Source organism: Penicillium atrosanguineum (genome assembly GCF_028827265.1).
Source record: "Penicillium atrosanguineum strain IBT 20685 chromosome Unknown utg000008l_segment0_segment0, whole genome shotgun sequence".
Classification (NCBI taxonomy): Eukaryota; Fungi; Ascomycota; class Eurotiomycetes; order Eurotiales; family Aspergillaceae; genus Penicillium; species Penicillium atrosanguineum.
In genome coordinates this window covers 3,536,571-3,562,608 of record NW_026623140.1, presented here as the reverse complement: position 1 = coordinate 3,562,608, position 26,038 = coordinate 3,536,571, and the positions used below count along the sequence as shown (strand labels likewise).

The following is a 26,038-nucleotide window of genomic DNA, read 5'->3' as shown; positions in this document are numbered from 1 at the left end:
CAGCTGGAAGGTTGCCTGTTTCTTTTTCTCCTTTTGGTCAAGTTACATTTGCGCGTGGCGTTCGGGTGGAACATGGTATAAAGTCTCAAAACAACGAACCCTGGGAATACCTAGGGGGACAAGGCAATTAAACATGAATTCTGCTCTATATTGTTATTATGAGTGGTGGTATACATTCTCAAATGCAGTTGCAAATGCAATTGCCAATTGGAGTGCAAATGTAATGTCTAGATGCTTGTGGTGAAATTGCGTTGCCTAAAATTGCTGTCGACGGAAATTTTCCGCTAACACCAGTCCAACACTTCCTTTTGTAAAAACTTTTGTGACTCGGGTCCACGATTAGATCCTTCTTACCTCTTTCTTCGGCACTAGGTCCGTTCCATGAATGGGTGATCATGCAAGGGTCTCCGCTCCTGCAAAGCTTGTTCGTGCTCCAAAAATGACTGCGGCTCCGACGAGAGTAACCACGCCAGCGAAGATGATGGCAGGCTCGTATGATCCATAGCTGTTGACCATGGCTCCGGTAATAGGGGTACCTGTCAGCCCCGAGATACTGAGGACTCCAAATGCCATTCCCATGTAAGAGCCGATCTCATTGGGCTTTGTTGCCGTCATTGCGATGGTCGCTGGGAGGAGACCGATGACCATGCCAGAGAAGAAGCCGAAGAAGACTGAGAAGGCAATCATGCCTCTGAGAGAATGAATGGAAAGCCAGCTGAAGATCAAAATGCCGCAGATTGTTGATGCGCCGGTCAGCGAGTTAAAGCGTCCGATGTGATTAGCCAAGGCTCCACCGAGGAGACGCCCGACGAGGGATCCAGCATTGAGAATCGCGATCAGGTAATTCGACATGTCGACATCGATAGAAATAGACTGTGCGTATCCAGGAATATAGAAAAAGGGAACAAAAAGACCCCACATGACCAGGAAGAGCCCGGTGGTCTGTAGACAGTATGCCGGGTGTGTCCACGCAGCCTTTAGGAAAGGCGCCCCGCTCTTCCTCTTGGGTGCATTCGAAGTAACACAAAGACTGGCGATAATGGACATGGCCAACATAATGAATCCCACCACGCGGACGGACCAGCCAAATCCCAGACTCGTTTTGTTGAGCATGCGATTTAAGGCGATTGGGAAGATGACACCCGCGAGAGAAGATCCACTTGATGCGATACCCATAGCCAGTGGTCGCTTTTCAAAGAAGTATTGACTGACCGCAGTCGCAGTTGGTGTGTACGTTAAGCCATTGGTGAGGCCACCAAAGACGCCCTGAGCAAGGATGAACTGGTAGTACTCAGTGCATAGACTAGTGAGCATGACCGACAGAACAAAGAGAAGTGAGCAGGGAATCACAATGACCTAAATCGTGAATTGATTAGAGCGCTTCTAGAGTTTAGGAAGTCAATTATTTGGTGCTTACCTTAGGACCGAAGCGGTCCATAAGTGGGCCAGAGATAAGTCCTCCGGAGAACATGAAGAAGACCTGCAGAGATCCAATCCATGCGATATTGGAGTCACTTTCATTCTGAAGAAGTGTGTTCTTATAGTATGCTTCATAGATTCTATATTCATTTAGTATTAGTCCGTGACAGCGTTTCAGGTTTGGACCAAGAGTGGACATACCCGAAAGCATTGATGTATCCGAAGGTGTTGAACATGATGCACCAACACGCCAGTACAGCCATCCAGCCCTTGGTGCCTCCCTCGGGAAAAATTGGCTTTGGTGGAGGTGAATTCTCTTTCTTGCTCGCCATAGTAGGAGATTTTTCAATATCGCTCATTTTGTGCGGGTTGGTTCGCAATGTTCAAGGCAGTTTTCGAGAATAATTGAAATAGGAGGCGATGTATTGAAAGTCGAAATCCTAATTCTTGTTTACTCTCAAGTGCTTAAGATGTACATACAATTAAACTTATATATCAGATGCGATGCCGCATACATCTGTTCTTTCTGCAAAACTCGGAGTTTCCCAAGACATTTCCTGAATAGGCAATTCCGAATCTCCGAGCCGAGTTTATCCCCGAGACGCCGAGCGCGGCTGAGCGTCAAGATGCAAACATAGGGCTGTGGCATATCTAATCTGATTTCAATATTACGCACGCACAATTAAAGAATTAAAATAGAGTAATATTGACACATGCGCACCTACATTCATGTGTACATGATTTATCGGCCGAAGTACTTGAGCTCCAAGTATCTTGCCGGTACATATGACAAAGCCGTCACAACAAATGTAAATTCGTTGGCAACATCACCCCCAGAATCTCCAATCGTCGCAGCAAGGGGACCAATAAACCAAGTCTCGTCCATCCCCAGGCACCATGCCACAACTCCGAGGGCAAACGCCACACTCGCACCAATTCCCAACGGAAGCCTAGCTGGGTCGTTCCATCCTTCGAGATCATAGTTATCAAAGTTGCCCTTACGGAAGATAAAATGTTCCTCGAACAGGATGACGGCATAACTTGTGCACCAGTATCCCAGCAGACTCAAGAAATCTTGGAGGTATTCATTCAGCTTTTGTCGACCGCCAATTGACAGGGCAAGAATACAGGCGAAGCAGAACAAGGTCCAAAGAGACCGAGGAATGCGAGCAAAGGGTCTGGAAAGTTGCTGGAAGGAGATGGCGGAACTATAAATACTGATGACGTTGACATTGATACCGGACAAGACGAGAAGAGTCAGGAGGAACTTGGCGAATCCGCGAGGATGAAGCATCTCTTGAATAAGATAGCCAATTCCTTGATCGTATGCGGCGGACCAGTCCGGTTTTTCGTTAAGAGCGGACGCGACCATGCAGCCAGCGACCATGCCGATTGAGGTGGGGATTGAGATACCAAAAGTTGTCATGAGGAAAACCTTGACGCGGCTCGTGTTGGCAGGGTAGTGGACGTAATAGTCGCTAGCCATTGTGCACCATGAGGCACTGGATCCGTAAACAACCGCAATCAGGCTGAGAACGGCGCCGGAGAAGGAGGAGCCAGTCACGGTAGCCGGGGCCGTATTGTCTGCATATTCACCGGTCTCGCCGTAGATGATCAGGAAAATGACCAGGAAGACCATCCAGGCCCACCTCTCATAAATCAAAATAGCTTTCAACCCGACGAAAGAGATAAACAGGGCCACGACAGCCAAAATGACAATTCCAAGAATCAAAGAGACGTGACCGTCGGAAACTGCCGTTAAGGCAAGACCTCCAGTGATACACGCGACCGCGGCCCAGCCCATTTGCTGAATACCGTTCAGTAAGGCGACCAGCTTGTTAGGCCACCAACCAAAGCTGTACCGACTGACACTGATTTGACGCAAGCCAGTCACAGCGCCAAAGGTGGCACAGAATCCGCTCAACGATGCAGCCAGGATTGAAACAAAGATGGTGATGACGATCGATTGTTTCAAGGTCAGGCCAAATTCCCAGCCGAGGAAGCCAGTCGCAAAGCAGGAGGTGTTCATCGTGCCACTCGCCCACAGAGCAGCCATTGATATCTCCTCCACCCAATGGACCTCTCTTTTGTCTTCGGCGCGCTTGCGCTCGATAGCATCAGACTCTATACCAAGTTTCTTGTCCAGCCTAGCCTCCAGGGCGCGAATTCTGGCCAGGATACCGGTCTCGTGAGAGGGGGCATCGTCAACTGAAATCACCTCTGGTGAACTATGTTTTTCAGTTGAGTACTGGCCTGTCGCAAGGCCTTTCTCCGGATCGTAGGCCATGATTCCTGCTTACTTAGGAGCAGCGGGAAAACAAAAGGCGGCACTCCGTGTGCATCTGGGGGGACCGGTGGGTCTTTAAAGGCTGTGGGGGAAGATAAGGCTTGTGTGGGCGAACAATTCTCAGCTCCATCTCGGGGTCGTTTTCCAATTCAGTTAGCCACATTCAGTAAGTTGGCTCGTGTAACTGGTTCGTTTGAATCTTAGCCTCCTTTCGGCTGATATTCCCTGCCAACACACGCCACACGGGCCCCTTATTGGATGGTCACCGGGTTATCTACGGACTCCGCTTATCGAAAATTGTAATTAGAATCATCGGGCGTAGGATTTCGCAAGTGGCAAACTTATACGATGTTGTTTTCCTTATGTATTATGAAAAGGAGTGGACCATGTTCAGGGTCGAGTCGGCTCATATGACTATCTGCATATCGAAGTGGCCAAATTGTACTATACATAATTAGTCCAACCCTTGGAATATTGAAGTTATCGATACCAAGCCTCGCCCAGAACCTTGGAAAACCTCGGCTAAGCTTATCTCACCCGCAGGCATGAGATAGCATATCTTTTCTATCCTTTCTAGACCTTGATGCGAACTGAATGAACATGATGCGGCTGAGACATTCGCTATCATCACTACCAATCTACACCCTCCCCCTAAGTGTTTTCATTTAACTACGGAAATGTCCGAAAAACTTGATTTCACGTCTGTGCGTCGGATCCGACCAGATTCTAGAAGCACGGGATGTTAATTCAGAGATGAAAACCCGCCTCTCAGCATGAAAGCATATTATTCTAGACAGGTAATTCACTAGTTAACGGTACCAACAAAGCCGTGTGTAAACCCAAGGGGGGGCTTTCATACGAAGGAAGATGGTACAGCTCTTCCACAACCTGAAACTTGTCCCTCAGGGCAAATCGCTAATAAACGGAGAAATATAGTCGATATTCATAGCAGAATTTCCATCGAATTCGCGCCATGAGAACTTCTCGAAGATGGCTAGAGAGTCTTCATACCCTCGCGCCTCTGGGTATTTCTTGGGCGGGTTGGGATTGCCCGTGCGCGCAAATGCGCCCCACATACCTTATTGCATGTCATTATGGCCAATGTCAGCGGGTGTTCGAATAGGCTGATTGAATATGTAGTAAGAGCCGAAGATTTCGTAGAGACCGCACGGGTGACAACCGTAGTACGGCATGTTGGGCTTCCCCATGGGCAAGGTACAAGTGCCATAAGAATCGCAGTAAGACAAGACATAAGCACGCAAGTTATTGTAATAGTAGCTGCCAAAAGAAAATAAGTATAGGCGGCGTGCTCCCGACTCTCCTTCATCGGGCATGGAACCGGCCATATTTTTTGAATTTTGTTCAACTGGGCATTTCGTGCAGCAGCAACGGATTGATTTACAACCCAAACACCATCAATTATGGCCCCCGTGTCAATATTTCCGTACCCTTCGCGGACGCTTCAAGTGATGTTGTTCATGAACTCGTCAACGCCCAGGTGTCGAAGGCAAGACAAGCGCTCAGCGCCGGTAAGGTCACCACACACAGCTGCGATCGCGGAGACTACAGAATATAAGATTGTGGATAATAAGAGGGAAAACTCAGGTGACTGATATACGCAAAACTACTCCAACCATATGAGCCTAAAAAAGATAAATTAATATTTAAATATATTTTTAAAAAAACACAAATGACAATCGCTATAAATAAAGAATGACAAAATGAAGTTGGTCACTAGCTTCGTTATTCTACCGAGGGATCAGATCATCGCTACTGATCATAATGGGTATCCAGAAAACAACCCCCAATATTTCCAAATCAAGAGCTCACACCGCCGCTGGCAGTAAGCGTGGCAGCGTAAGAGGCATCGGAATCGTGGCTGGCAGTCACATTGACACCCAGGGTAATCCAACCAAAGACACCATCCTCGATCGAGTCACCGAGCAGAGCATATTCAAAGAAAGGATCAGAGGTCGAGTCTTCGGTCTCTACAATGACAACATGGTCATCAATGTTCTTGGTGATGTCGGCAGTGTTGGTATTGTAGGGATGGGTAGCCTCGACCTTGCTAATCAGATCCTGATCAAAGAAAAGCTGACCAATGTGGGAAATGTGTCCGCCGGTGAGAGTATTGTTCGCCAGCTTGTGGGCGTTGGTATGGGCAATGACATGGATATGGGTAGCACGACCGCTATAGTGACCAGGGAACATAGTCTTGAAATGAGCCACGCCGTCGGCATCGGTCTTTTGGATTCCGCGAGAGAAGGTCTTGTTCAGGTTCGAGGAGTCATCTCCGTTACCGTTCACGTCGCTCTGGACACCCGAGTAGACACCAGTAGAGTTACAGCTCCAGACGTCCCACCAGAGGGCTTGGATCGGCTCACAGGTGTTGATGTCGATGAATTGTCCGTCTAGGATAAGAGGAACACCCGGCTGACCGTCGCGAATATCGGATCGGACAAGCTCACCGTTCACCCAGAAGGGACCAACCTCCCCTTCGGGAGCGAGGATGCAGGTGGGGTTCTTGGAGAAGAGCTCGGACTCGGGCGTATTGGCGGAGACTTGGAGGGTCGAGTGATGGGAGGTATTGACGGTCTTGTCGGTGTCGCGGGAGAAGATAGCCCGCTTCTCATTTGCCTTCATGATGGCAGCACGACGGGCACGAGCCCGGTCGTTAACACCACGCTTTTCCAAGTGATCGGCGCAGAGATCCAAAGCGCGACGTGAGTTGCGCAGGAGGTCTCGCTTGGAGGCAACGGAGTGCGGGTCGTGCTCGTGGTGGGCTCCGGGATGGGCTATGGCCAGGCCACTAAGGGCAACAACTGCGAGCTTATGGAAATGCATGACGAAAATATTCTTGAAATAAGTTTTAGGAAAATTGGAGATTTGAACTGGTTGAGGTCTTAGCTGGCCGGGGAAACATCCAAACTTTATACCTCTGGCACTCCCATCACTTCGTGCTTAAGTCTCATTGTGATAAGTATGGAGCAATAGCTCGTCACCGTTGTCGTCAGCAGACTATATTGTTGGGATGGGCTCCCTTGGCGTTGGAGTTTCAGCGGATGCTTCTTCACCAGTGAATTTGCAAGCTGATGAACACAAAGTTGATAATTGGATCCGAGACAAGTTCCGTGTGGAGATATTCGAGCAAGTACCAGAGTCATTTAGATCTTCATTAAAATTTTGCAATGATCTGCACTTAGATGCCCTGTAGTAGGGGAAATGGGCCTTCGGGCCAAGAATACATGGGGTAACCTTAGCCAGTTAGTTAGTAGAAAATCTCCAGACATCATCCTTAGTCGGAAATATCGTGCAGGGGTACTTGGAGCTAGTTCAGAATTGATACCAAGAGAATTGATCTCAAATGGGGTCATGAAACATTGGTCTAGGGGTTGTGATGAATAATGTCTTTCACCAGTGTGCATAGCGAGACTGCGAAGAGCGGAGTTATTGTAGAGTTCCCAGGTGTTAGTTTACGGTAGTCGCGATGTTGAATGAATTTCGTATTGCAATTCAACATTTGTAGGTTTGTATATGCTGCGCTCATGCTTTGATCTGCTTGGTTCCCCTTTTATACCGAGGTATCCCATGGATTCCAAACCAACGTCATATTTAATAGATATTCCGAGCTTCCTATCCGGCCCCTGCCAAGACGGTATCCCGGAACCATTACGCGGATTTTGGAGTAGGGCTTTGTTCTCAAAAGCAGGAATTGGCGAGGCGCACCACTTTGAAATTCTTGACCTAGAGAGTCTAGTACCTTACTCTCGATCTCGGAGCAACAGGTCCGCTTACTCAGCACCCCGAGTTTGGATATCTTGGCGTCTTTCTTGGCTCGGCATCTACTGTTTCTGGACTGGCCATTGCGCGGCCCGCATGTGGAGAAGCGGTAACTGGGACAAATCTGCATCACCACCACCCTTTCCAATAACAGTCATTGTCACGGTCCCCCTTGCCTCGGTGGATGACCTATGTCTTACTGCGATTGAATGATTCTCCATGGAACCCACTTCCGCCGCCCCGCGTGGGGGCAAATTGAAGAGCGCCTGTGATTTATGCCGTACCCGAAAGGTACAGCCACTCCCGGCCATCAATTTCATTGACGCCTAACACCGGTCCTACAGATTCGCTGTGATAGAGTCCAGCCTGCCTGTGAGAATTGTCATCTTGCGGGGCTACCCTGCACTTTCACCCCGCCACCGACACAGCGGAAGGGCATTAAACAGTGAGTTTAGGCAACATCGAACCCGAAATAGGTGAACACGACTAACGGGCGCTAGGGAGCTCGCTGACTCTCAAGCACGGGTCGAAGAGCTAGAAGCAGCTCTACGTGCAGCCCGAGAGTCCACGGGCCACAGTGAAAATCTCATATCAGGACCTCTAGTCAGAAGCTTTCCATCAACCCCTGAGAGCCTCGCTGTACAACCACCCCCCAATGTGAATTTTGTACCCGACACGCATTTTCTTGACGCTGCATTGGCGGCGTTTCGGTGGCATCTCGAATATTGTGGGCTTGGAAGCGCCCTTTCAACCACCAGAGCAGCCTTTTCTTCTGAGATTCAGCGGCGCACGGGGTGTCCGTTTGATTTGGACGATTTCATCTCTGATTTAGTTGAATCTTTTCACTCGCGAGGTCTCAAGTCAACCAGGTTGACAACTACTGCAAAATGGCCACCGGTATCACTGGTTCAGCAATGCGTCAAATACTACGCAAAAAGTGGACTGTACTCTCTTTTCCCGTTTGCAGATGCCGATGCGCTGCAGATGCTTCTTGACGCTGGCGTCTTGAGCCACCCGCAGTCGACTCGCGCTGCTAATCGAGCATGTCTGATTGCCTTTACCGCGAATATCACCCAAATGCATCGCCATGACCCAGCCTTTTCGGATGCTGAGCCAGACGCCTATGCTCAGGCGGCTCTTTCTCTACTCCCGGAGGTTCTCATGGAGACCCCCGACCTAAGGACTCTAGAGGCCGTCAAGATGATGGTAAGCCTTTCAAGCTATTTCAAGGGGGTAAACTGGGCACTAATTTTGCTGTTTATCACAGGCCGTCTATATCTGTCCCCTCGGCCAACCTCAGTCAGCAGAGCCCTTACTGGGAATTGCCGTGCAAGTGCTCTACAACTTGGGTGGGCACAAAGTCAGAGCCTCTCCCGAATTTCAGGGACGCCCTCAACATAACCAGCATTTACGCGCACTGTTCTGGCTTTGTTACGGCATGGATAAAGAATTCTCCATACGCAAGGGCCAGCCTCCGCTATTAAATGACGCCGATTGCGACCTAGATCTACCTGCAAAATACGTCCTAAAACCCTCTGAAAACCACTTCTACTTTAAGCCATTGTCATCTAAGGAGCTTCTATATCCATCAGATCTTCGCTTCGGCTTGTTGAAAACAAAGATCTTTCGACTCCTTTATTCACGAGAAGGACAGGCACATTCTGAAGCCAGGCGTCTTCAACTCATCCGTGAATTGGATGACGAACTGAGCGCTTTGAAGATGGAATACCCCGTGGAGTGTCGACCGGATGCTTTTGCAACTCGGAGCGCCCCTGACTACCTGTTCCATGACCTGAGTATCCGCGGTGTAAGTATTCATTTGGAGTACTACTACTGTCTCGGCAAGATTCATGGAGCAAGTGATTTCCACAACATTCCCACAATGCAAAGCTGGTCACCACTCCCCTCCAGCGCTGAGATCTGCTACGAGGCAGCGCGATCTACGCTGATTTACATGACCCGCGTTCAGCATTACGTTAATTATCATACCTTTTGGTAAGTTAGGTGCTCATTAGTTGTCTCAAATCCGGTCAGGGGCTCATTTTTTCTTCTTATTAGGATCCATGCGCAATTCATACTAACAGCTACCATCACGCTCTTCCGCTTTCTGATCATGATGCCCCATGCCTCAACGTTTACTCGTGACATTCAAATACTCGAGGATGTGGCAGCCATCTTTGCACAGTACAGCACAGGTGGCAAAGATGGAAATTGTTTCCCGCCATTCTACCTAACCTATTACTTCATTCAAAAGCTCATATTTCTAGCAAAACGATCTCTCTCTAGATCCATGGAACGTCAAGAGAAGTGCTGAATCTACATTTTACGAATAATGTGATAAATCGACGAATGAACCCTTTCAACCAAATTTTTCAACCGCTTTACTTAGCAGCAGTGGAGTAATACAAGACTTGAAACCCTGCCTCCACGCCGCCCAACTGATCAACAGTTTCTCTTATAAACACCCGGTAGATGTTACATAAAAACACGTACTAGCGACCATCTCATGCGTTCGAAGGCTCAACGGATCGCAGAGAAATAGGGATAGCAGTCTCTTCATCGGTGACATTCCACAGCAAGGAGTAGACACCTTTGCCTTCAGATTCCTCACGGACATAGAAGCTGGAAGATATATCACCACTCTCCAATTCAACCATCACCCATTGTCCGTAGAAAATGAATCCGGAAGTCGTCTCGTTGGAACGCTCCGAAGAGGTGAAGCCCATTTGATGATCCGAGGAGGAAGAGCTGGGGATGTAGAGGAGTTCATCGGACCAGCCGGCCTCGGCCTTAGTGGTGCCATTGGGATTGGCGATCCAAGAGCTAGAAGAGTCCGACTCACGCTTGACTAGAGTTTCTGTTAGATTTTGAATGCCAGGGTCTGTTCAACTAGGGACATCACTAACAGGACACACTCGAAGCGGTTGAAGAGGTCGAGTTGGCCGGGTCGCCAATGTAAGCCAAGCCTATTCAACGGTGTTAACCCGGTTTGAGACGACATATGATCAAGCAAAAATTACCATCCGCATAGAACAGAGAAAGGCCCCCAAGATTTTCACCATACGCGTAGAGCCCGAATTTCTCGTTCGCAGCGGGAGCGCTACGCGAGATCAATGCCGAAGCAGACGCAGACGCCCCAAGGCAAAGCATTGTAGCGGAAACTGAAAAGCGAAACATAATGACTGATAGATTATCAAAAGACAACCGAGAGTCAGTTTTCAGTTGACACACGTACAGATTCCGGCTACTTGGGCTCTCTATATAGAGGTATTTTCCCGGCTCCGTGCATGACGAGTAGTTCGGCCCTTGGCACCAGCTCCAGGCCCAGTAGCTTCTGGGCCTTGTCCAGGCACCAGCTAATCAAACTTCACTAATCTCAGTGGTCTAAGTATACCAAACAGTTGAAATCTCACATTATGAACATTGGATGTGTGCGAAATGCACTGGCCTAGGACACGCGTTTACTGACGTCGGTGCCGCTATGCGGGTACTTAGATGTTCCTGTTCCTGAGCCTTGAACTTGTGGGGTTTGGCTCGATAGTGGCCTATAGAGTAGAATATGATTCCAAAGTGAGGCGACTGAGGTTTTATGTTGATCCTTGACTACTCTCGAATCACTCGTCGTAACGGCATTGCGAAACCAAATGCTCTTTTCACCATGCTTGAAACTATCTTACCCGTTTTCGTAGATTTTCGTAGATCTCACATCTAACTCATTCCCGCGTTCTATATTCAATCCTTCTGAAAATACGCGCTCTGGGCGGGAAGACTTCTGTAATTGTCGAACTACCAGGCCACGCAATCTAAACGTGCGTGCTGCATTAGGGTGATCTAAAATCGAAGGGATCCACCCACTGTCAACATTTGAACAGGGGTATGTATCCAATATTCTAACTTTCGGGACCTATAAAAGCTTATAGCTTAAAAATAAGTTGCAATGCCCAGCTATTCTGTCTTCTCATCCGGTCCACCCTGGCGTATGGAGCCCATACCCAATGTACGGAAGACGCTTACGCTCGCTCTACGCGTCGAAATTGAGCAAGTCCAATAAGACGCGCTAATTAGGAAATACCCCGTTTGCGGATCCTGTCCATTAGCAATGTTGCCCAGTTTCTTGGCTTTTGCAGCAAGTATTCGACGGCTTGGATTTTGGAGGTACGGTTTAAGGACGATAAAGACGTGATATCTCGTAAGAGTAGACAAGATCTTTCTTACTTTCAACTCAGACTTTCTTTTAAATTCTTTGGTATTAGTTTTATTCTTACTCTCATTCTACGCCGACTTTTATTCATTCTTTACTTTTTACCCTTTCATCATGAGATCCGTGGGTGTTTTCCTGGCACTCCTCGGAGTGACTTTCGCAGCCTCCATACATGAAAAACATATTCATCCACACCTCAGAGCAAAGCGGGATGCCTGCTCCGGAAACACAGCTAGCGATAGGCAAAGCTGGTGTGATTATGATGTGTCTACCGACTACTACGAGGTCGTGCCTAACACCGGCGTGACGAGAGAGTACTACTTCGATATTCAAGAAGTTACAGTTGCCCCTGATGGCTACTCTCGCACAGCAATGGCTGTCAATGGGTCTGTCCCAGGTCCTACCATCCAAGCTGACTGGGGTGACAATGTCGTCGTGCATGTCACCAACAGCCTTGCATCAGCGAAGAATGGATCCAGCATCCACTTCCACGGAATTCGTCAGAATTACACAAACCCCAACGATGGTGTCGTTTCTATCACCCAGTGCCCAACTGCTCCGGGCAAGACAACTACCTACAGGTGGCGAGCCACTCAGTACGGTAGCTCCTGGTATCATTCCCACATTGGTTTGCAGGCCTACGAGGGTGTTTTCGGTGGTATCTTGATTAATGGTCCTGCTACTGAGAACTATGATGTCGACAAGGGAATGTTGTTCCTCAATGATTGGAGCCACCAGACAGTTGATGAGCTTTACGAATCTGCTCAGGCCAGTGGTCCACCTACATTGGACAATGGTCTCATCAATGGCACAAACGTCTACGGCGATGATGATTCAACTAGCCAGACAGGTTATCGCTTCAACACTTCAGTCACCGCTGGAACTTCTTATCGTTTCCGTTTGGTGAATGCGGCGGTGGACACCATGTTCAAGTTCATGATTGATAACCACACTCTTACTGTGATGGCTATGGATCTCGTGCCTATCGAGCCTTTTAACACCACTGTTCTGAGTATCGGCATGGGTATGAATTGCTGTTTTTTTAATACTTCTATCAACGCAATTTACTAATCACATTCTCTTCAACACAGGCCAAAGGTACGATGTCATCGTTAACGCAGACCAATCCACCGGCAACGAGAGTTTTTGGATGCGCGCCATTCCCCAAGCGGCCTGTTCCGACAACGACAGTGTGGACAATATCAAAGGCATAATATACTACGGCGACTCTCCTTCAACGCCCAACACAACTGCCTACTCCTATACCGACGACTGCGACGACATGCCAATGTCCGACCTCGTCCCATACCTGAAACAAAGTGCATCTCTCCCCTACTATAACTCCAGCGAGCCCGTTACCCTCGTTCAAAACTCCGAGAATCTCTTCCGGTGGAAGATGAACGGCACCTCTATGCAGGTCTACTGGGACAACCCCACCCTGCTCCAAGTCTGGAATAACGATACTTCATTCACGAACGAGAGTGGAGTTGTGGAGTTACCCCGTGCGAATGAATGGTCTTACGTCGTCATTGAAACCGCCTTGACTGTCCCGCACCCTATCCATTTGCATGGTCATGACTTCTTCGTCTTGGCCCAGGGTACTGGCTCCTACAGCTCCTCGGATATTACGACTTTGACCAACCCGCCTCGTCGTGATGTGGCGATGCTTCCTAGCTCGGGGTACTTGGTCGTGGCTTTCAAGACGGATAACCCCGGTGCGTGGCTTATGCATTGCCATATTGGATGGCATACCGAGGAAGGCTTCGCTATTCAGTTCTTGGAGCGGTATGAGGAGGCTCGCAATCTGATCGATTATGATACGTTGCATTCAACCTGTAAGGAGTGGGATGCTTATGTGAACGAGAGTGAAGTTGAGGAGGAGGATGATGGTATTTAAGCTATATGCATATAGATCTTAAAACATTGACTGCCGGGGAGGTACTGGGGAGGGTTGAAGTTTGGAAAGAAAATAAAAGCTCTGACCATTTTCTGTGAAATTCCCTCTAAGTAAACTCACAACGCCATCCCGCTAAAGCGTCCGGTGAATTTCTTATACCACACCAAGAGTATCCGGAATAGAAAGACCGAAAAATCCAGTATAGGTGTGTATTTGTATCTGGGATGCCACTAAAAACCTAAGAATCTGATCTCATATGTGGTATTTCAGAACCATTATATATATCTCCTGCGCTGCGGCAATTATGGCTGGATTACTATCTGAGATCGTGATTTTGGAGAGGGAGCCAGATGGGATGTTTTGGACGATTACGGAGGCTGAAGCTGAGGTACCGATGCCACCTGCTCTGTACAGATCATTGATGGTATGATTGATGGTGTGATGGAAGGGAATGGGATAAAAGGTGTAAAAGGTCTCGAGTTGAGTTGCCGATTGGCAAAGGTAATTGAAGTATTGTATCGGATGGCTTGTGGAGGGCCCTTTTTGCTTTGTTGACGGGGTTTAGATGGAAATAGAGTATTTACTAAAAGGGCGTTCAACTTTATAAAATGTTCCTTTGTAACTGTAGATTATGATTTGAGATAGCAACAGTTACATAGTGGGCAAAGGATTACTACGCAGGGCCCATGAGCATAACAACTTAGCGTACGAGAAGACATTTCAGCTCAGCCTCAGCCTTCAGTGACCTTGAAATTGATATCTAGTATTAATTAAACACACATCCCACTCTCACAATACAAGTATCTTCCAATCCATCCATGATAAATAATTAAAATGGTACATAAAGGATATCATGAAACAAATCATCACACCGCATACACACTCAACCTTGGTTACAAAGAAGTCTCAAACTCATTCAGCGCCTTCGTAATATTCAAGTGGACCGTCAAATTGTTCGCAGCCAGTGCCTCGGTGAAATAGGGAAGTTCCTTTCCATTGTAGACGCTCGAGTTGCCCGTGATGACGAATGGCACGAGACCATCTTTGTAGGGGTTATCTTTCGAGCTTATAAGGCTCAGGATAGAGGTTTGGTTGATTGCTGAGGTCATTGGGAAGGTGTTGTTGCCTGGTCGGAGGGTTAGGTCGTTTAGGTAGGATTGGCCCATCAATGTGCCTGCGACGGAGAGGTCGAGGGTTACGTTGCCCTGATATATGTTAGTTTGAATAAGCCGGATTGGACTGGAGGGAGTACCATTGAGATTGTCATGACGGAGGGATTGGGGATGAAGACTGTGCCGTTCATGTTCTGGCCGCTGCCGAGTTTTGTGATGTGGAATTCAGTCACGTTGAAGCCATCTAGCTTGTTCAGGCCTATTCATGAATCAGTAAATTTTGGACTTGAATCAAGGGTTCAGGTGATTCGAGATCTACCTTTCATAGTGGCCGTCTGGTTATAGGTAACAGTAGTCTTCGGCAGTCCGCCTTCCTTCAATCCCGGCTTTCCGTAGATATTCAACGAGATTTCCTCATTGAGCATAACCGCCGTCGCGAAATCTCCAAATGCACTGGCGTTGCTCAGATCCACGATCTGCTCGACGACGAGCTCTGCTCCATCCTTGGACTTGACGCTTGGCACATCGACAGTCGCGAAGGGCAATGCAGCCCCAAGGAGCGAGACGACGGCTTCGAACGCGTAGATCTTTGGGTGGAAAGAGCTGTGCGAGCCAATGACTTGCGTCTGTTTGAGGCTGAAGGATTCGGGCGTAGGATTGCTGATGGTCATGCTGGTGATGTTCAGGGTGGAGTCGTTGACATCGTGCTGGGCAATCTTGGGGTAGGCCACATAGACTCTGGATGGTCTGTTAGATGCGAGTTCATTGTTTCATCTGGACACCGGAGTGGGAGGTAAAGGCCGAACTTACACCGGCAGCAAGATGATGAGGAACACGGCAATGAAGATGATCAAGTGCACCCACCACCACCTCTTGAAGTGAGTCTTGACACGGCCGCCACGCTGAGCCGGTGGCAACATGGACGTTTCCGTGACTTGAGCTTTGGACTCGGACATGACGAGATCTGTAAGTGATCAGTCGAGTATTTACGGGGCGGGAAGAAGCAAATCAGCAACTACCGAGTCACTGACCAGACCGAAAGCTCCGGGGAAAAGGGAAACGAGCGACAGAGAAACAAAACGACTCAGTGTGGCGCGTCTCCGGGACGTAGCATTACTTTATATATATTAAGTCGGCGTATTATTAAAATCCTGCGCAGTCCATTATCGGGGCAAAGTACCTGGGCATCACATGCCACGCAGAAATCCCAAGAACTTGGAGACCAAAGCGTGGAGAGGCTAGTCCCAGAGTTCTTCGCTTGACTCCGGATTGTCCGGGGGGACGTCCCCAGATTGGCGATGCGCGATCGGCGATCTTGGGACTATATGTTTCATCTTAAGTTCAGGCTACACGGATGGAATGATTGTCAGGACTGAAGCATGGTATGTTAGAGGGGGACCGAGGCTTGCTCCCCTTGATTCGAAATATGACATGGATTAAGCATGCTTCTGTCATCAGAGCGCCATCTGCTGTCGTACAGGACCAACCCAGGGCATTTTGGGCTGACCATTTCCACCGTTGCACCGACTATCTGGGGTTCGCGCGTGTTATTGGTTCGAGGTGAAACTAGCTGCAATGGGGGGCGCTCGCCAAGGTTGGAGGCAACTGTTTTAGGGAGTTTGCGGGGCTGTCGAGTGAGCATGGGACTCGTCCGCCAGGGCCTATCCCATGGGATAATGGGGTGGCGTCCTTCGCGAGGGGGAGTCTAGGTCTATTTGGGTCAAAGCCCCGGACCCCGGAGTCCGGGGTTCCTAGGCTTCTGGGCTTCCCCACATGCATTTCAGGGACGAGACTCCCATCCAACATCACATGGCTACGATCTGAATAATGAATAATGGCCAGAACCAATGCCTCGATTGTGTCATGAGTGTCATCGTCGCGCGATTCACCTGGTAAGCGTCCGCCGAGACACAAAGTAGAAATGCAGTAAGGAAATGTCCAGAAGAAATGAAAAGGGGGGGGGGGGGGGGTCCGCCCCAAGAACCATGGCCAGGGAACAAAGAAGAGAAGAAAAAGAAAATGGCCACAGGAAGTTGAAATAATGACAAATATGACAAAGTAGAGGGTATCCACGAAGAAATGAAAAATTAGGCCCGCGAGGCAGGTGGACGGATCAAGGTCCCTCCAACATGCTCGAAAATAGCTGCCCAGGCGGCTTGAGTAAAGCTTTGCAGATGAAATGAAGAGGGAAATGGTAAAGTAAAAGGACAAGAAAAATGGTCAACGAAAGCAAAAGGGAAAAAGAAAAGGGAAAAGGGAAGTATTAAGGAGTGCAAGAAAGGAAAATGGCCACGGAGAATCAAGGAATATCAGCTCAGAACGCCCAAAACGAATGCGTTGGAATGCAGAGTGAACGAAGGACAATCGCAGGTGCCCAAAAGAAAAGCAAAAGGTTCTGTACAGTGAGACAGTCTATGCCTCGGGGACGATGGACTTCTTTCGCTGGAACATGCTGCGAGTGCGCGACTTGCTGCGAGGCTTTTTCTCGCCCTTGTCCTTCTTGTTGTCGGTGACGGTTCGTCCGCGACCGCGACCACGACCGCCCTTAGAATCGTCTTCAGCCATGTATTTATCCTTATAAATCCTGCAGGCAATGTTAGTTAAACCTGAAACTTCAGATACGGTTGGGATGAGACACTTACCAGCTGTTTCCGACCATGCTCATGCCATTGTCCTCGGCCTGGCGGTAGAACCGTGCAGCCTTTTTCATGTCCTTCTTGCAGCCAACACCTTCCGCGTAACAAAATCCTGCTTCGGCCATGGCATCTACATCACCCCATTGACCGGCAATTTCGAAGCAGCGCAGAGCCAGGCTCTTGTCCTGTTCAATGCCCCAGCCGTTCAGGTAGCTGACACCCAGTTCGTAGATACTGAGAGCAAACTGTGACCGGTAGGCCTTCTGCAATTCCTTCGCCTTGGATGCACCAGGGGCGTCCGGGTTTTCCAGCATTTCCAATCCAACTGAATCCACGGCTTTACGCAACCATCGCACGCCCTCTTGCTGGTTGGATCGCATGCCCCAGCCATGACGGCAGGCGAGTGCGTACAACAGCATTCCAGTGGGGTGGTTCTGCTTGGCCGCAACCCGCAGATGGTATGTTGACTCATTCAAGGAACCCTTCTCGTGTAGGTCGATGCCCTTTGACACGTGATCATCGGCAGTCATGTTGAGCGACGATGTCTGGGTTCCAGCGGTTTGCGGGCGCAAAGTACTCGCTGAATCCGCCGATGAGACGGTCTCAGCCTTGTCATTGGTGTTCGCAATCTGTTGTGTAGATTCGCTGGACTTGCGGGGTGTGGACGCCGCCGGTGCCGGTGCCGGCTGGGGCTTCGGAGGTGATGGCGGCACGAATACTGATTTCGGAGCTTGAGGGACGGACACCTCATACATCGAGTGCGGTTTGGGAGATTTTTCCAGCTCACAACGCATGGAGGGCGGCGGCGTACGAGCCGAGCGCAAGTGATCCTCTGAATGCCGAGGAGGGGTTTTCTCAAACATTGGATTATGCTCATTCCATTCGAAATGCGGTGTTTGTAAGCCCGCGAAGACCACCGAGTTTCTTGAAAGCTCGCGTCCACGGGGAAGGTCATATTTAGCGTACACGTAGGAAGAGACGGCGGAAGACGGATCACCCTTATTAGGTGCAGTGGCTGCTGCTGCTTCCGTTGCCAATGGCAAAAGGATCGGGGTGGGCTTGCTCGCACGATGCATATGGCTCGGCTGGTTCCAATGATGCGTCTGGGATGCCGTAGTTGGCTCGGATGTTGCTGACGGGCCTGGGGCCGACAGGCTGGTGCTGGATCGGCTGAGGGGTCGGGAAAAGTTAAAGGAAGGTCTAGGAAGATGCCCAGTATTCGAGGTTTCTGAGCTCAAGGAGGGCGAACGCGGATGAGGACCGCGACCGGGATAAGTAGACATGGGCGAGTATGGCAATGATACGGCACTGCCAGATGACAGCTTCCGCGGTTTAGAGAAGGTCGAGCCCGCGTTCGAGCTACTATAGTCGTCATCGGAGCTCTCCGGGTGCGTGACTTTGGCACTGCTCGAGGGTCGCGAATGAGGCGAGATCGGTGGTGCTAGAGTCCGAGGAATATGAAGACGTGATGACACCGAGTCGGTCGAGTTTTGCCGAGACGGATCAAACATGGCAACACCGACTGAATCCTCAGATTCGCGTGCAAGTACCGGGTCCTCGTCAGGAGACTCGGCACGCGGCATCTCATATGAATCGGAAGGGACCATTGTGGTGCGGGGCGTAGACTCATCATCGTCATCGAGGTCGGTGTTGGTGGTAGCATGCGAAATGGAACTGAAACGGGGGTGCTCTGACACCGGGCGATATTTGGGCTCTTCAAATTCCGGAAGCGCCTTCTGTGTCGGTCTCCGCGTAAGAGTATTTGTTTGAGAATCGCTGGAGGTGCCACGGAAGTAGCCCGGTCGACCGTGCGAGAGCGATCGAGCCACGCTGGAAGGAGGCAGGCGGCTCATGCGCCGGTCTCCCCTTCGAGACTCATCTAGCTGTCTAGCGAGGAATCGGCCCTGAGCGGCGAAAGCGTCTAGGGGTGAGAGAGCGGGAGGGACTTCGCCGTCATAGTGTTCGATGCGCGGCGAGGGGAGTCCATTCCGCAGGGTGTCGTGGGAGATGGAGCGGCAGTCGCTCAGCTTTCCTCTCGTGTCCATCGTGGAGGGGGCAACGGTCAAACAATGCATTCAAGACCCTAATCGGGTCAAAACCTCCAGATATCCAGATCGATTATTTTAAAAGAGAAGGCGATAGATCATCCAGAGTCGGTTGGGTCTTTGGAGACATGCACTGGACGCATCGGAGAGAGGGGGGTATGGTAGCGGAGATTCAAATCGAGACCGGGGATGGGGGGGGGGTCGGAGGGTTCGGAGATGAGGCAGCAAGATAGATGTGAGCAAGAGGGCGGGGGCGATGAAGCCAAAGGAATGACAGCCCTCGGGAGGAGAAAGAGGTGACAACTGCGTCAGAGGAAAGGGAGAAAAACGGGCGAGGCCCTGACGATCACAATGCAACACACGGTGCAGACTACGCGACCCGTGCACTAAAAGCTGGGCGCTCTCCACTAGTTGAAAGGAGTGTAGGGAGTTCCTCTATTTACCGTAGGGATAGGGAGTCGAGTCGCGTCCACGTCCGAGTGTAGGTATAGGGTATAGGGTATTGGCTAGGATCTTGGGCATAGAGTGTACGCTACTCAAGGGCTACCACTACCATTCAGGGGGTCAAGTTGACGCCATTCACCCCAATTCTTTCTATAGACTCGCGATCAGTCTTCTAGAATGTTTTTCGTCTCCCCACACGCGGCTTGTTTCACTCAACACTCGAGTTCCACTTGTGTCTTGATGGGTCACCAATCGTAGCCCGGTGGAGGCAGTGTTTCTTATTTTGGCGCTGGTTAACCCGTGGTGTGGTTTCTGAATTTTTTTGTTTATTTGGGATTTCGGGAACTTAGTCTCCTAGAACCTATCCTAAGGCTATCCTAAGGTGTATTTCAGATGTGGATGGTAGGGGGCCCATCCGTTAGACAGCATACGAGGCTTGGGTATAGAACCACTAGCCAACTTCATATCAGAATAGCACATGTAGACTTCATCACGGCCATCCCTATTTGAGGAAGCCTCCGGCCATGTAAGATCTGGCACCCGCTAAACCAGACCTATGCCTATTTTGCTGTCTAGCGTGCCCCAGTGCTGCGCTAGCGGGTGTGGGACTAAACTCAATGCGTCAACTCCTCGGGTCAATCTTCTAGGAACGTATGTACTGTCGCACTGGAACGGAGCCGACTCGAATCCACGGCTTAGCCTCTAGGGTAGTAGAAAAAATAAAAAATATGATTGAATTATGTATGGTACAGTTCTTCTTGATCCTGCGAGGTGTCAGTTTCTGCAGACACTCAACCTTAAGGCCCCCTGGTGGTGATCACAGCCCCAAATCCACGAATCCACCGAGTTTCAAATCCAACCAGAGATAGCTGATCGCCATGCGACGAATTTCAACCGCCACGCTCTTCGGCGTCGATCCTAGCACGGACAGCCTGCACCGCTTTGAGACATCCTGGTTGCTATCGCCGACCGTCCTCGCTGCTCTGCGCGGTTTGATCTCACTATACATCTTCACAACCATCATCGTAATCTGGGCCTGGTATGGCACGCACGATGATCGCATCGCGATCGGCGAGTCCTTCAGCTACTTCACCTGGTTGACCTACTGGGGTCTCGGCTTCTATTTCCTGTTCTCGGCCATCCACACTGCCTGCTATGCGCGGACAGGACGCTCTGTGCTCTTCGACCGCTGGCCGCGCTTCTGTCGTGTGCTCCACATCCTGCTATACGCGACCATCACCATTTATCCTTTCTTGGTGACTATCGTCTTCTGGGTTCTCCTCTTCAAGCCACCCTTTTATAAGGTGACCTTCCCCGGATGGTCGAATGTAAGTTCAGTTGCGATATAGTTATATCGTGTCTCACCCCCTCCCCCTTCCCCCCGCCCCCTACATTCCTCAGTACTTTAGCACAGGGCTGACAAGACCCAGATCTCCCAACACGGCCTGAACTCCTTCTACGCCCTTCTCGAGATCCTCCTCCCAACAACAGCCCCCCACCCCTTCATCGCCATCCCCGTCCTCATTCTGCTTCTGCTATTCTACCTCTGCGTCGCATACATCACCTACCACACCGAGGGCTTCTACACCTACAGCTTCCTCGACACCGAAGGCGGCAAGAAGAGCGGCATCGTCACGGGCTACTGTTTCGGAATCCTGGCTGCCATCATCGTTATCTTCTTGGTTTCCTGGGGTTTGATCTGGCTGCGGAAGCTATTCACCGGCGGTAGAATTAAGCGGGCTGCGCGTGATCCCTTGCGTGGTCAGGACGAGATTGTCGATGTGCAGGTTGATGTACAGGAACAGACTGAGCCCAAACATGTGTCTGTGTAGACACGGGGTCAGACCATTGTTAAAAAACGGTATTCCACTAATGCTTACTGAACATAATTATCTAATTGATGCTACGATGTGAATTATCTTATTGATGTCACAATGAATGGAATAATCTTAATCAAAGCCGATTCATTGACGCCGCGAGAGCGAGGAGTATTCAAAATATTATATACAGCATTAAATAGATTCAAGAAGTCGAGACATCTCAGATGTCAGGTCAAATCAGCCCCTAAACCTGTTCCCAGCTGTTTTCACTGCCGACACTGGGACTGACCGCGCCGTTTCCGCTACGGTAACCCATCATCAAGCCCACAAGTCCGCTGGGCACCCACGCGCCAATCACATTGTATGACCGCGCGCCTCGGCCGACGTACATGACAGCTTTCTTGGACTTTCGCTGTCCCAAAAAATTTCGAGACGCGGGCTCAAGTGCATCGAGTACAGCATGATGGAGGTGTCGGGCTGGGGAGCCGCGAATGGCAGCAGGGCCCGCCGATGCGACGGGCCGCTGTTCAACGCTTGAAAGGTACTGCTGGCCGTATAGCGCTCGCTGTTGCACACTCCATGCCAATACCTCGGTGCCGGCAACTTGGCTTTGGGCACTTCTGTATGAAGGTCCCAGGTCGATGTTTCCGAGGCGAAGCTCGACGACGTCGACGTTAGCATTTTCGAGAAGGCGCAGCTCCTGGCGCAACGAAGTAGCGAATCCTGAGATGGCGCGGGTTGAAGTAACTTCCGGTCCGGCGAAGGGTGCAGAGAGGGATGAGGAGATGGACGGGTAGACAAAAGCAATGGTGCTGCTGTTGCTGCGAAGCGTCAATAGAGGGAGGAAGATTTGTGCTGTGAGTATAGGCGAGAGGAGACGGGTGTTGACGGTGTCAGCCCATGATGAAGGAGGAATAGTCGCGACGGGGCCTGCGGCGTAGTTGGGGGATGGCACAATGAAAATGCCGCTCAGTTGGCAGGTGTGTGGTGGCATGCCGGGGTGGGGATATTGAGGCTGGGTGATCAAATCGCGAAGCTCATGTAGCGAAGGATGGATTTCTGACGGCATGGGAGAGGACTGTCCGGATTAGGTTTTGTATCCCTGCTTCTTCTGAGGGAGGACTCACGGTTGTCAAATCCAACCACAAAGGCTTAATATCAGCCCGACTCTCCGACTGGACAATATGTTCTTCATCCGCCGACGAGACCGTCACATAGACAATGTACCCCCGGCGCTCCAAATCCGCTGCCATAGCTCTTGTCATCGGCTCATGAGGTGAACCCGCAATCACTATACCCAAGCTATTAGCAAAAGACCCATCAACAGTTCCACTGGAGATTTCTTCAACTCACCAACGATCTCCTTCCGCGCCCCGTTCCCAGCCTTTCTAGCCTTTCTGCGCTTCCCATGCAGCTTCTTACTGCCATAGTATAAAACACACCCAGTCCCGAGAAAGGCGGCGATGGCCGCAGTCCACGCGCGATTCCGAATCATCCAGTCCTGGACTCGGTCCGCCAGTCCACGAGGCGCACGCGCATTCCGAGAAGTGCGCATCGGACGGACTGCTTGCGGCAGCCATGACTGGTGCGAGAGAGTATCTCTGATCACGGTCGCAGCATGGTCGAACTGGCGGTCGATCGAGTCGGCGACTTGCGTCGAGTAATGCCTTACGTCATTGGGTATGGACGCGAGCTGAATAACGGTTAGCACTTGGGTAGAGGAGGGTTTGTCAAGAGATGGAACGTACGTAGTCGAAGAAGAACTGGTCATCGCTGGTCATTTTGTTTTCTGGCATTCTTGGAGAAAGAACTGATCAGAGAATGATAAGAGTTGGCGATAGTTCGATGTTATCGGATTGTCACATGACGCGATGCGATCAATATCCATTGTCTTCCAAGGTCTGAGTCAAAGGATGTCGGGTCTTTTGTTCGTAGCTTTCATGATTCTTATTCTACCCGATCTTTCACGGTTCTGTATTGAGACAAATGATACTTTTGAGTGATTCATTATTGTTTGAACGCGGGCTTGACGTAACGATATATTGTTTGCCGCTTGGTCGATATGGTCAACTAAACATTGGGAATTATGACATCCCGTGGTCTCAAAGACATCCTGAGGAAGACAAGTCATTATTGAAATGGAGCCTATTTGTTCTTTTAATATACCATTACCGACCTTAGCCAGTCAGGGCTGGAGGGCCGACAATGTAGCTGAAACTGTACATCTAGTCCAACTCACATGACCGTCGACACCTGAATCTGCTGGTGACAATTGATTAGTTATCAATGAAGGCACTGGAATCAACGCGCAAATTGATTCACACGGCAACACGCTGATTTCTAAAGTTTCCTTCGCGTCTCTTCGTCTCTCAATGAGAAAACGTCACGAGCCGAGACTGCGTTACAGAGAATGATACGCCATCGGAGGCTGTAGCCTCTGAGACCTTGTCCTTACCAACTCTTTCCTTTGCCAGCCCAGGATATCAACATCTCGCTAACCACTGCTAAGATGCGTGAGATGGATGCTCTGATCTCGGAGTACCGCCATGAGAAGAAGCGCCCCCGGGAATCGGAGGCTCTCTTCATGCTCCGCAAAGTAGCCTCTATCGTCAAACCAATTATGCGCCAGCGTTCTTGGCGCGTGGGAGCTCTGTGTGAGTTCTACCCGAAACAGAGGAACCTGCTAGGTTTAAACGTCAACTCTGGTCAGAAGATTTGCCTGAGATTACGGTATGCTTCTGATCAGAAGCAGTTCCTGCCTTTCGAGCAGATCGTGGATACTATGCTTCACGAGTAAGTCAATACTCTTAAGAATTGCTTGGCCACCAGCTCATGAATACAGACTCTGTCATATTGTCCGTGGCCCGCATGATAGACAGTTCCATGCACTGTGGAATCAACTTCGGGACGAGCATGAAGAGCTTGTCCTCAAGGGATACACCGGAGAGGGCTTCCTTTCTCAAGGCAAGCGTCTTGGTGGCGCCAGAATGCCCATCGATGAAGCCCGCCGTCAAGCTCGTGCATCCGCTGAGCAGCGACGTTCTCAAACCAAGAACTCCGGAAAGAAACTTGGTGGAGCTCCTGTCCTCCGTGGAACCGACATGCGCAAGTTGCGCGCGGACGCTGCCCAGCGGCGTCTTGAAGTAGAAGGGGGATGTGCATCGGGAACCTCTGAGGGTACCGAGCTTGCCGAAGAGGCATATAATGGGTTCAGGACAAAGGCCGAGGAAGATGATGCGAATGAGGCAGCTATTATGCAAGCATTCATCGAATTAATCCAAGAAGAGGAGCGTGAGAAGTATGGCTCGTCTTATATTGCCCCGAGCCAGGACAATCCTGCCGGGCCCTCTACTCAGGAATCGCCTCCTCCATCTGATTCGCGAGAGACCTGGAAAGCCAAACCTGTGGAAACCACTCACGAAGACACCCCCGATCTTACTACGGACAATATCTCCTACGACGCTCCCTGGACTTGCCCGGCATGTACATTGGAAAATCGTCCTAAGTTTCTTTGCTGCGATGCCTGTGGATCGGAACGACCGGCTCCCAAAAAAATGAAACCAGCAGAATCCATACGAAGACCAGAACTTCCTAATCGGACGCGCTCGGAACCACAGAAGTCAAAGAAGCGTCCGCTGCCAGATGACAAGGCCGACAAAAAGGACAAAGCGGTGGCGCGTGATACGTTTGCTTTCAGGAATCGAACCAGGGCCTTGGACACTTTAAAAAGCCTAGAACGGGATGTCAATAAAAGGCGCCTAGGGTGGAATTGCAGCTTTTGCGGTTCTTTTATGGAATCACAATGGTGGACATGCTCTTCCTGTGGAACGATGAAGGCGACATCTTGATGGTTAGGTAAAAACCTCGAGAAGTCCTCATAGATAACGACTTTGATGGATTTGATGAAATTAGATCTTAGATTTTACACAAGCATATTAACGAACTCTTCAATACTCTACCTCGTGAAGCTGTAGCCCCAACCCGTAACAGCACGTGATTTTATGACTAAGCAGTATCCACTCGATCAATTATTTTCGTCAAAACTGCGAATCTCCCACCTCTCCTCTTCTCACCTGCGAAAACCCCAACATCGCCCTAGCGACCCCGCCGGCCAGCATGAGCAAGGTCTATTAATGCCATAGAACTTTGCCCATGCTGGCAAGCTACTAACAGGTACGTACCAACGAATTGCCAGGACAAACAACGAATAGCAAGACCGTGAAACATCAAATGATGAGATATTGCATACGAACCAAATTTATTAGGAAGAGCCGGAAGAGGTATGGCAATTGGACACCCAAAGAGGTGCCGTTGTCGTCGATGCTTATAATGGTTCCGCTGAAAGATTTTCCGTCTTGCTATCTACTTGTTTTGTCTTGTGGCAGATGCGAAATTAG

At 49.9% G+C, this 26,038-nt stretch overlaps 11 protein-coding genes across 11 annotated transcripts; 4 read left to right on the top strand and 7 right to left on the bottom strand.

The window, feature by feature from the left end:
• Positions 1-393: 393 nt before the first annotated feature.
• Positions 394-1,778, bottom strand: N7443_010878 (MCT family MFS transporter; the record flags this gene model as incomplete). Its single annotated transcript, XM_056890934.1, has 3 exons — positions 394-1,356; positions 1,418-1,559; positions 1,621-1,778. 3 exons carry the CDS (start codon positions 1,776-1,778, stop codon positions 394-396), a joined length of 1,263 nt encoding a protein of 420 aa, XP_056737425.1.
• Positions 1,779-2,161: 383 nt separating this feature from the next.
• N7443_010877 (purine-cytosine permease family protein) lies at positions 2,162-3,706 on the bottom strand (the record flags this gene model as incomplete). Its single annotated transcript, XM_056890933.1, has 1 exon — positions 2,162-3,706. One exon carries the CDS (start codon positions 3,704-3,706, stop codon positions 2,162-2,164), a length of 1,545 nt encoding a protein of 514 aa, XP_056737424.1.
• Positions 3,707-5,524: 1,818 nt separating this feature from the next.
• Positions 5,525-6,550, bottom strand: N7443_010876 (intradiol ring-cleavage dioxygenase; the record flags this gene model as incomplete). The annotated part of the gene is made up of 1 exon (XM_056890932.1): positions 5,525-6,550. The coding sequence occupies one exon, from the start codon at positions 6,548-6,550 to the stop codon at positions 5,525-5,527; it is 1,026 nt and encodes a 341-aa protein (XP_056737423.1).
• A 1,155-nt stretch (positions 6,551-7,705) lies between these two features.
• N7443_010875 (N-acetyl-6-hydroxytryptophan oxidase ivoB) lies at positions 7,706-9,800 on the top strand (the record flags this gene model as incomplete). The annotated part of the gene is made up of 5 exons (XM_056890931.1): positions 7,706-7,777; positions 7,831-7,931; positions 7,987-8,692; positions 8,754-9,481; positions 9,545-9,800. 5 exons carry the CDS (start codon positions 7,706-7,708, stop codon positions 9,798-9,800), a joined length of 1,863 nt encoding a protein of 620 aa, XP_056737422.1.
• Positions 9,801-9,990: 190 nt separating this feature from the next.
• On the bottom strand, positions 9,991-10,636 carry N7443_010874 (uncharacterized protein; the record flags this gene model as incomplete). The annotated part of the gene is made up of 2 exons (XM_056890930.1): positions 9,991-10,334; positions 10,507-10,636. The coding sequence occupies 2 exons, from the start codon at positions 10,634-10,636 to the stop codon at positions 9,991-9,993; spliced, it is 474 nt and encodes a 157-aa protein (XP_056737421.1).
• Positions 10,637-11,801: 1,165 nt separating this feature from the next.
• Positions 11,802-13,584, top strand: N7443_010873 (uncharacterized protein; the record flags this gene model as incomplete). Its single annotated transcript, XM_056890929.1, has 2 exons — positions 11,802-12,711; positions 12,779-13,584. The coding sequence occupies 2 exons, from the start codon at positions 11,802-11,804 to the stop codon at positions 13,582-13,584; spliced, it is 1,716 nt and encodes a 571-aa protein (XP_056737420.1).
• Positions 13,585-14,477: 893 nt separating this feature from the next.
• On the bottom strand, positions 14,478-15,652 carry N7443_010872 (DUF3712 domain-containing protein; the record flags this gene model as incomplete). The annotated part of the gene is made up of 4 exons (XM_056890928.1): positions 14,478-14,789; positions 14,837-14,955; positions 15,016-15,434; positions 15,507-15,652. 4 exons carry the CDS (start codon positions 15,650-15,652, stop codon positions 14,478-14,480), a joined length of 996 nt encoding a protein of 331 aa, XP_056737419.1.
• Positions 15,653-17,108: 1,456 nt separating this feature from the next.
• On the bottom strand, positions 17,109-19,377 carry N7443_010871 (tetratricopeptide repeat protein; the record flags this gene model as incomplete). The annotated part of the gene is made up of 2 exons (XM_056890927.1): positions 17,109-17,280; positions 17,339-19,377. The coding sequence occupies 2 exons, from the start codon at positions 19,375-19,377 to the stop codon at positions 17,109-17,111; spliced, it is 2,211 nt and encodes a 736-aa protein (XP_056737418.1).
• A 1,322-nt stretch (positions 19,378-20,699) lies between these two features.
• On the top strand, positions 20,700-21,653 carry N7443_010870 (uncharacterized protein; the record flags this gene model as incomplete). Its single annotated transcript, XM_056890926.1, has 2 exons — positions 20,700-21,149; positions 21,252-21,653. 2 exons carry the CDS (start codon positions 20,700-20,702, stop codon positions 21,651-21,653), a joined length of 852 nt encoding a protein of 283 aa, XP_056737417.1.
• Positions 21,654-21,885: 232 nt separating this feature from the next.
• N7443_010869 (DUF1776 domain-containing protein) lies at positions 21,886-23,422 on the bottom strand (the record flags this gene model as incomplete). The annotated part of the gene is made up of 4 exons (XM_056890925.1): positions 21,886-22,719; positions 22,769-22,932; positions 22,995-23,334; positions 23,390-23,422. The coding sequence occupies 4 exons, from the start codon at positions 23,420-23,422 to the stop codon at positions 21,886-21,888; spliced, it is 1,371 nt and encodes a 456-aa protein (XP_056737416.1).
• A 728-nt stretch (positions 23,423-24,150) lies between these two features.
• Positions 24,151-25,489, top strand: N7443_010868 (metalloendopeptidase WSS1; the record flags this gene model as incomplete). The annotated part of the gene is made up of 2 exons (XM_056890924.1): positions 24,151-24,434; positions 24,484-25,489. The coding sequence occupies 2 exons, from the start codon at positions 24,151-24,153 to the stop codon at positions 25,487-25,489; spliced, it is 1,290 nt and encodes a 429-aa protein (XP_056737415.1).
• Between the last annotated feature and the right edge of the window lie 549 nt (positions 25,490-26,038).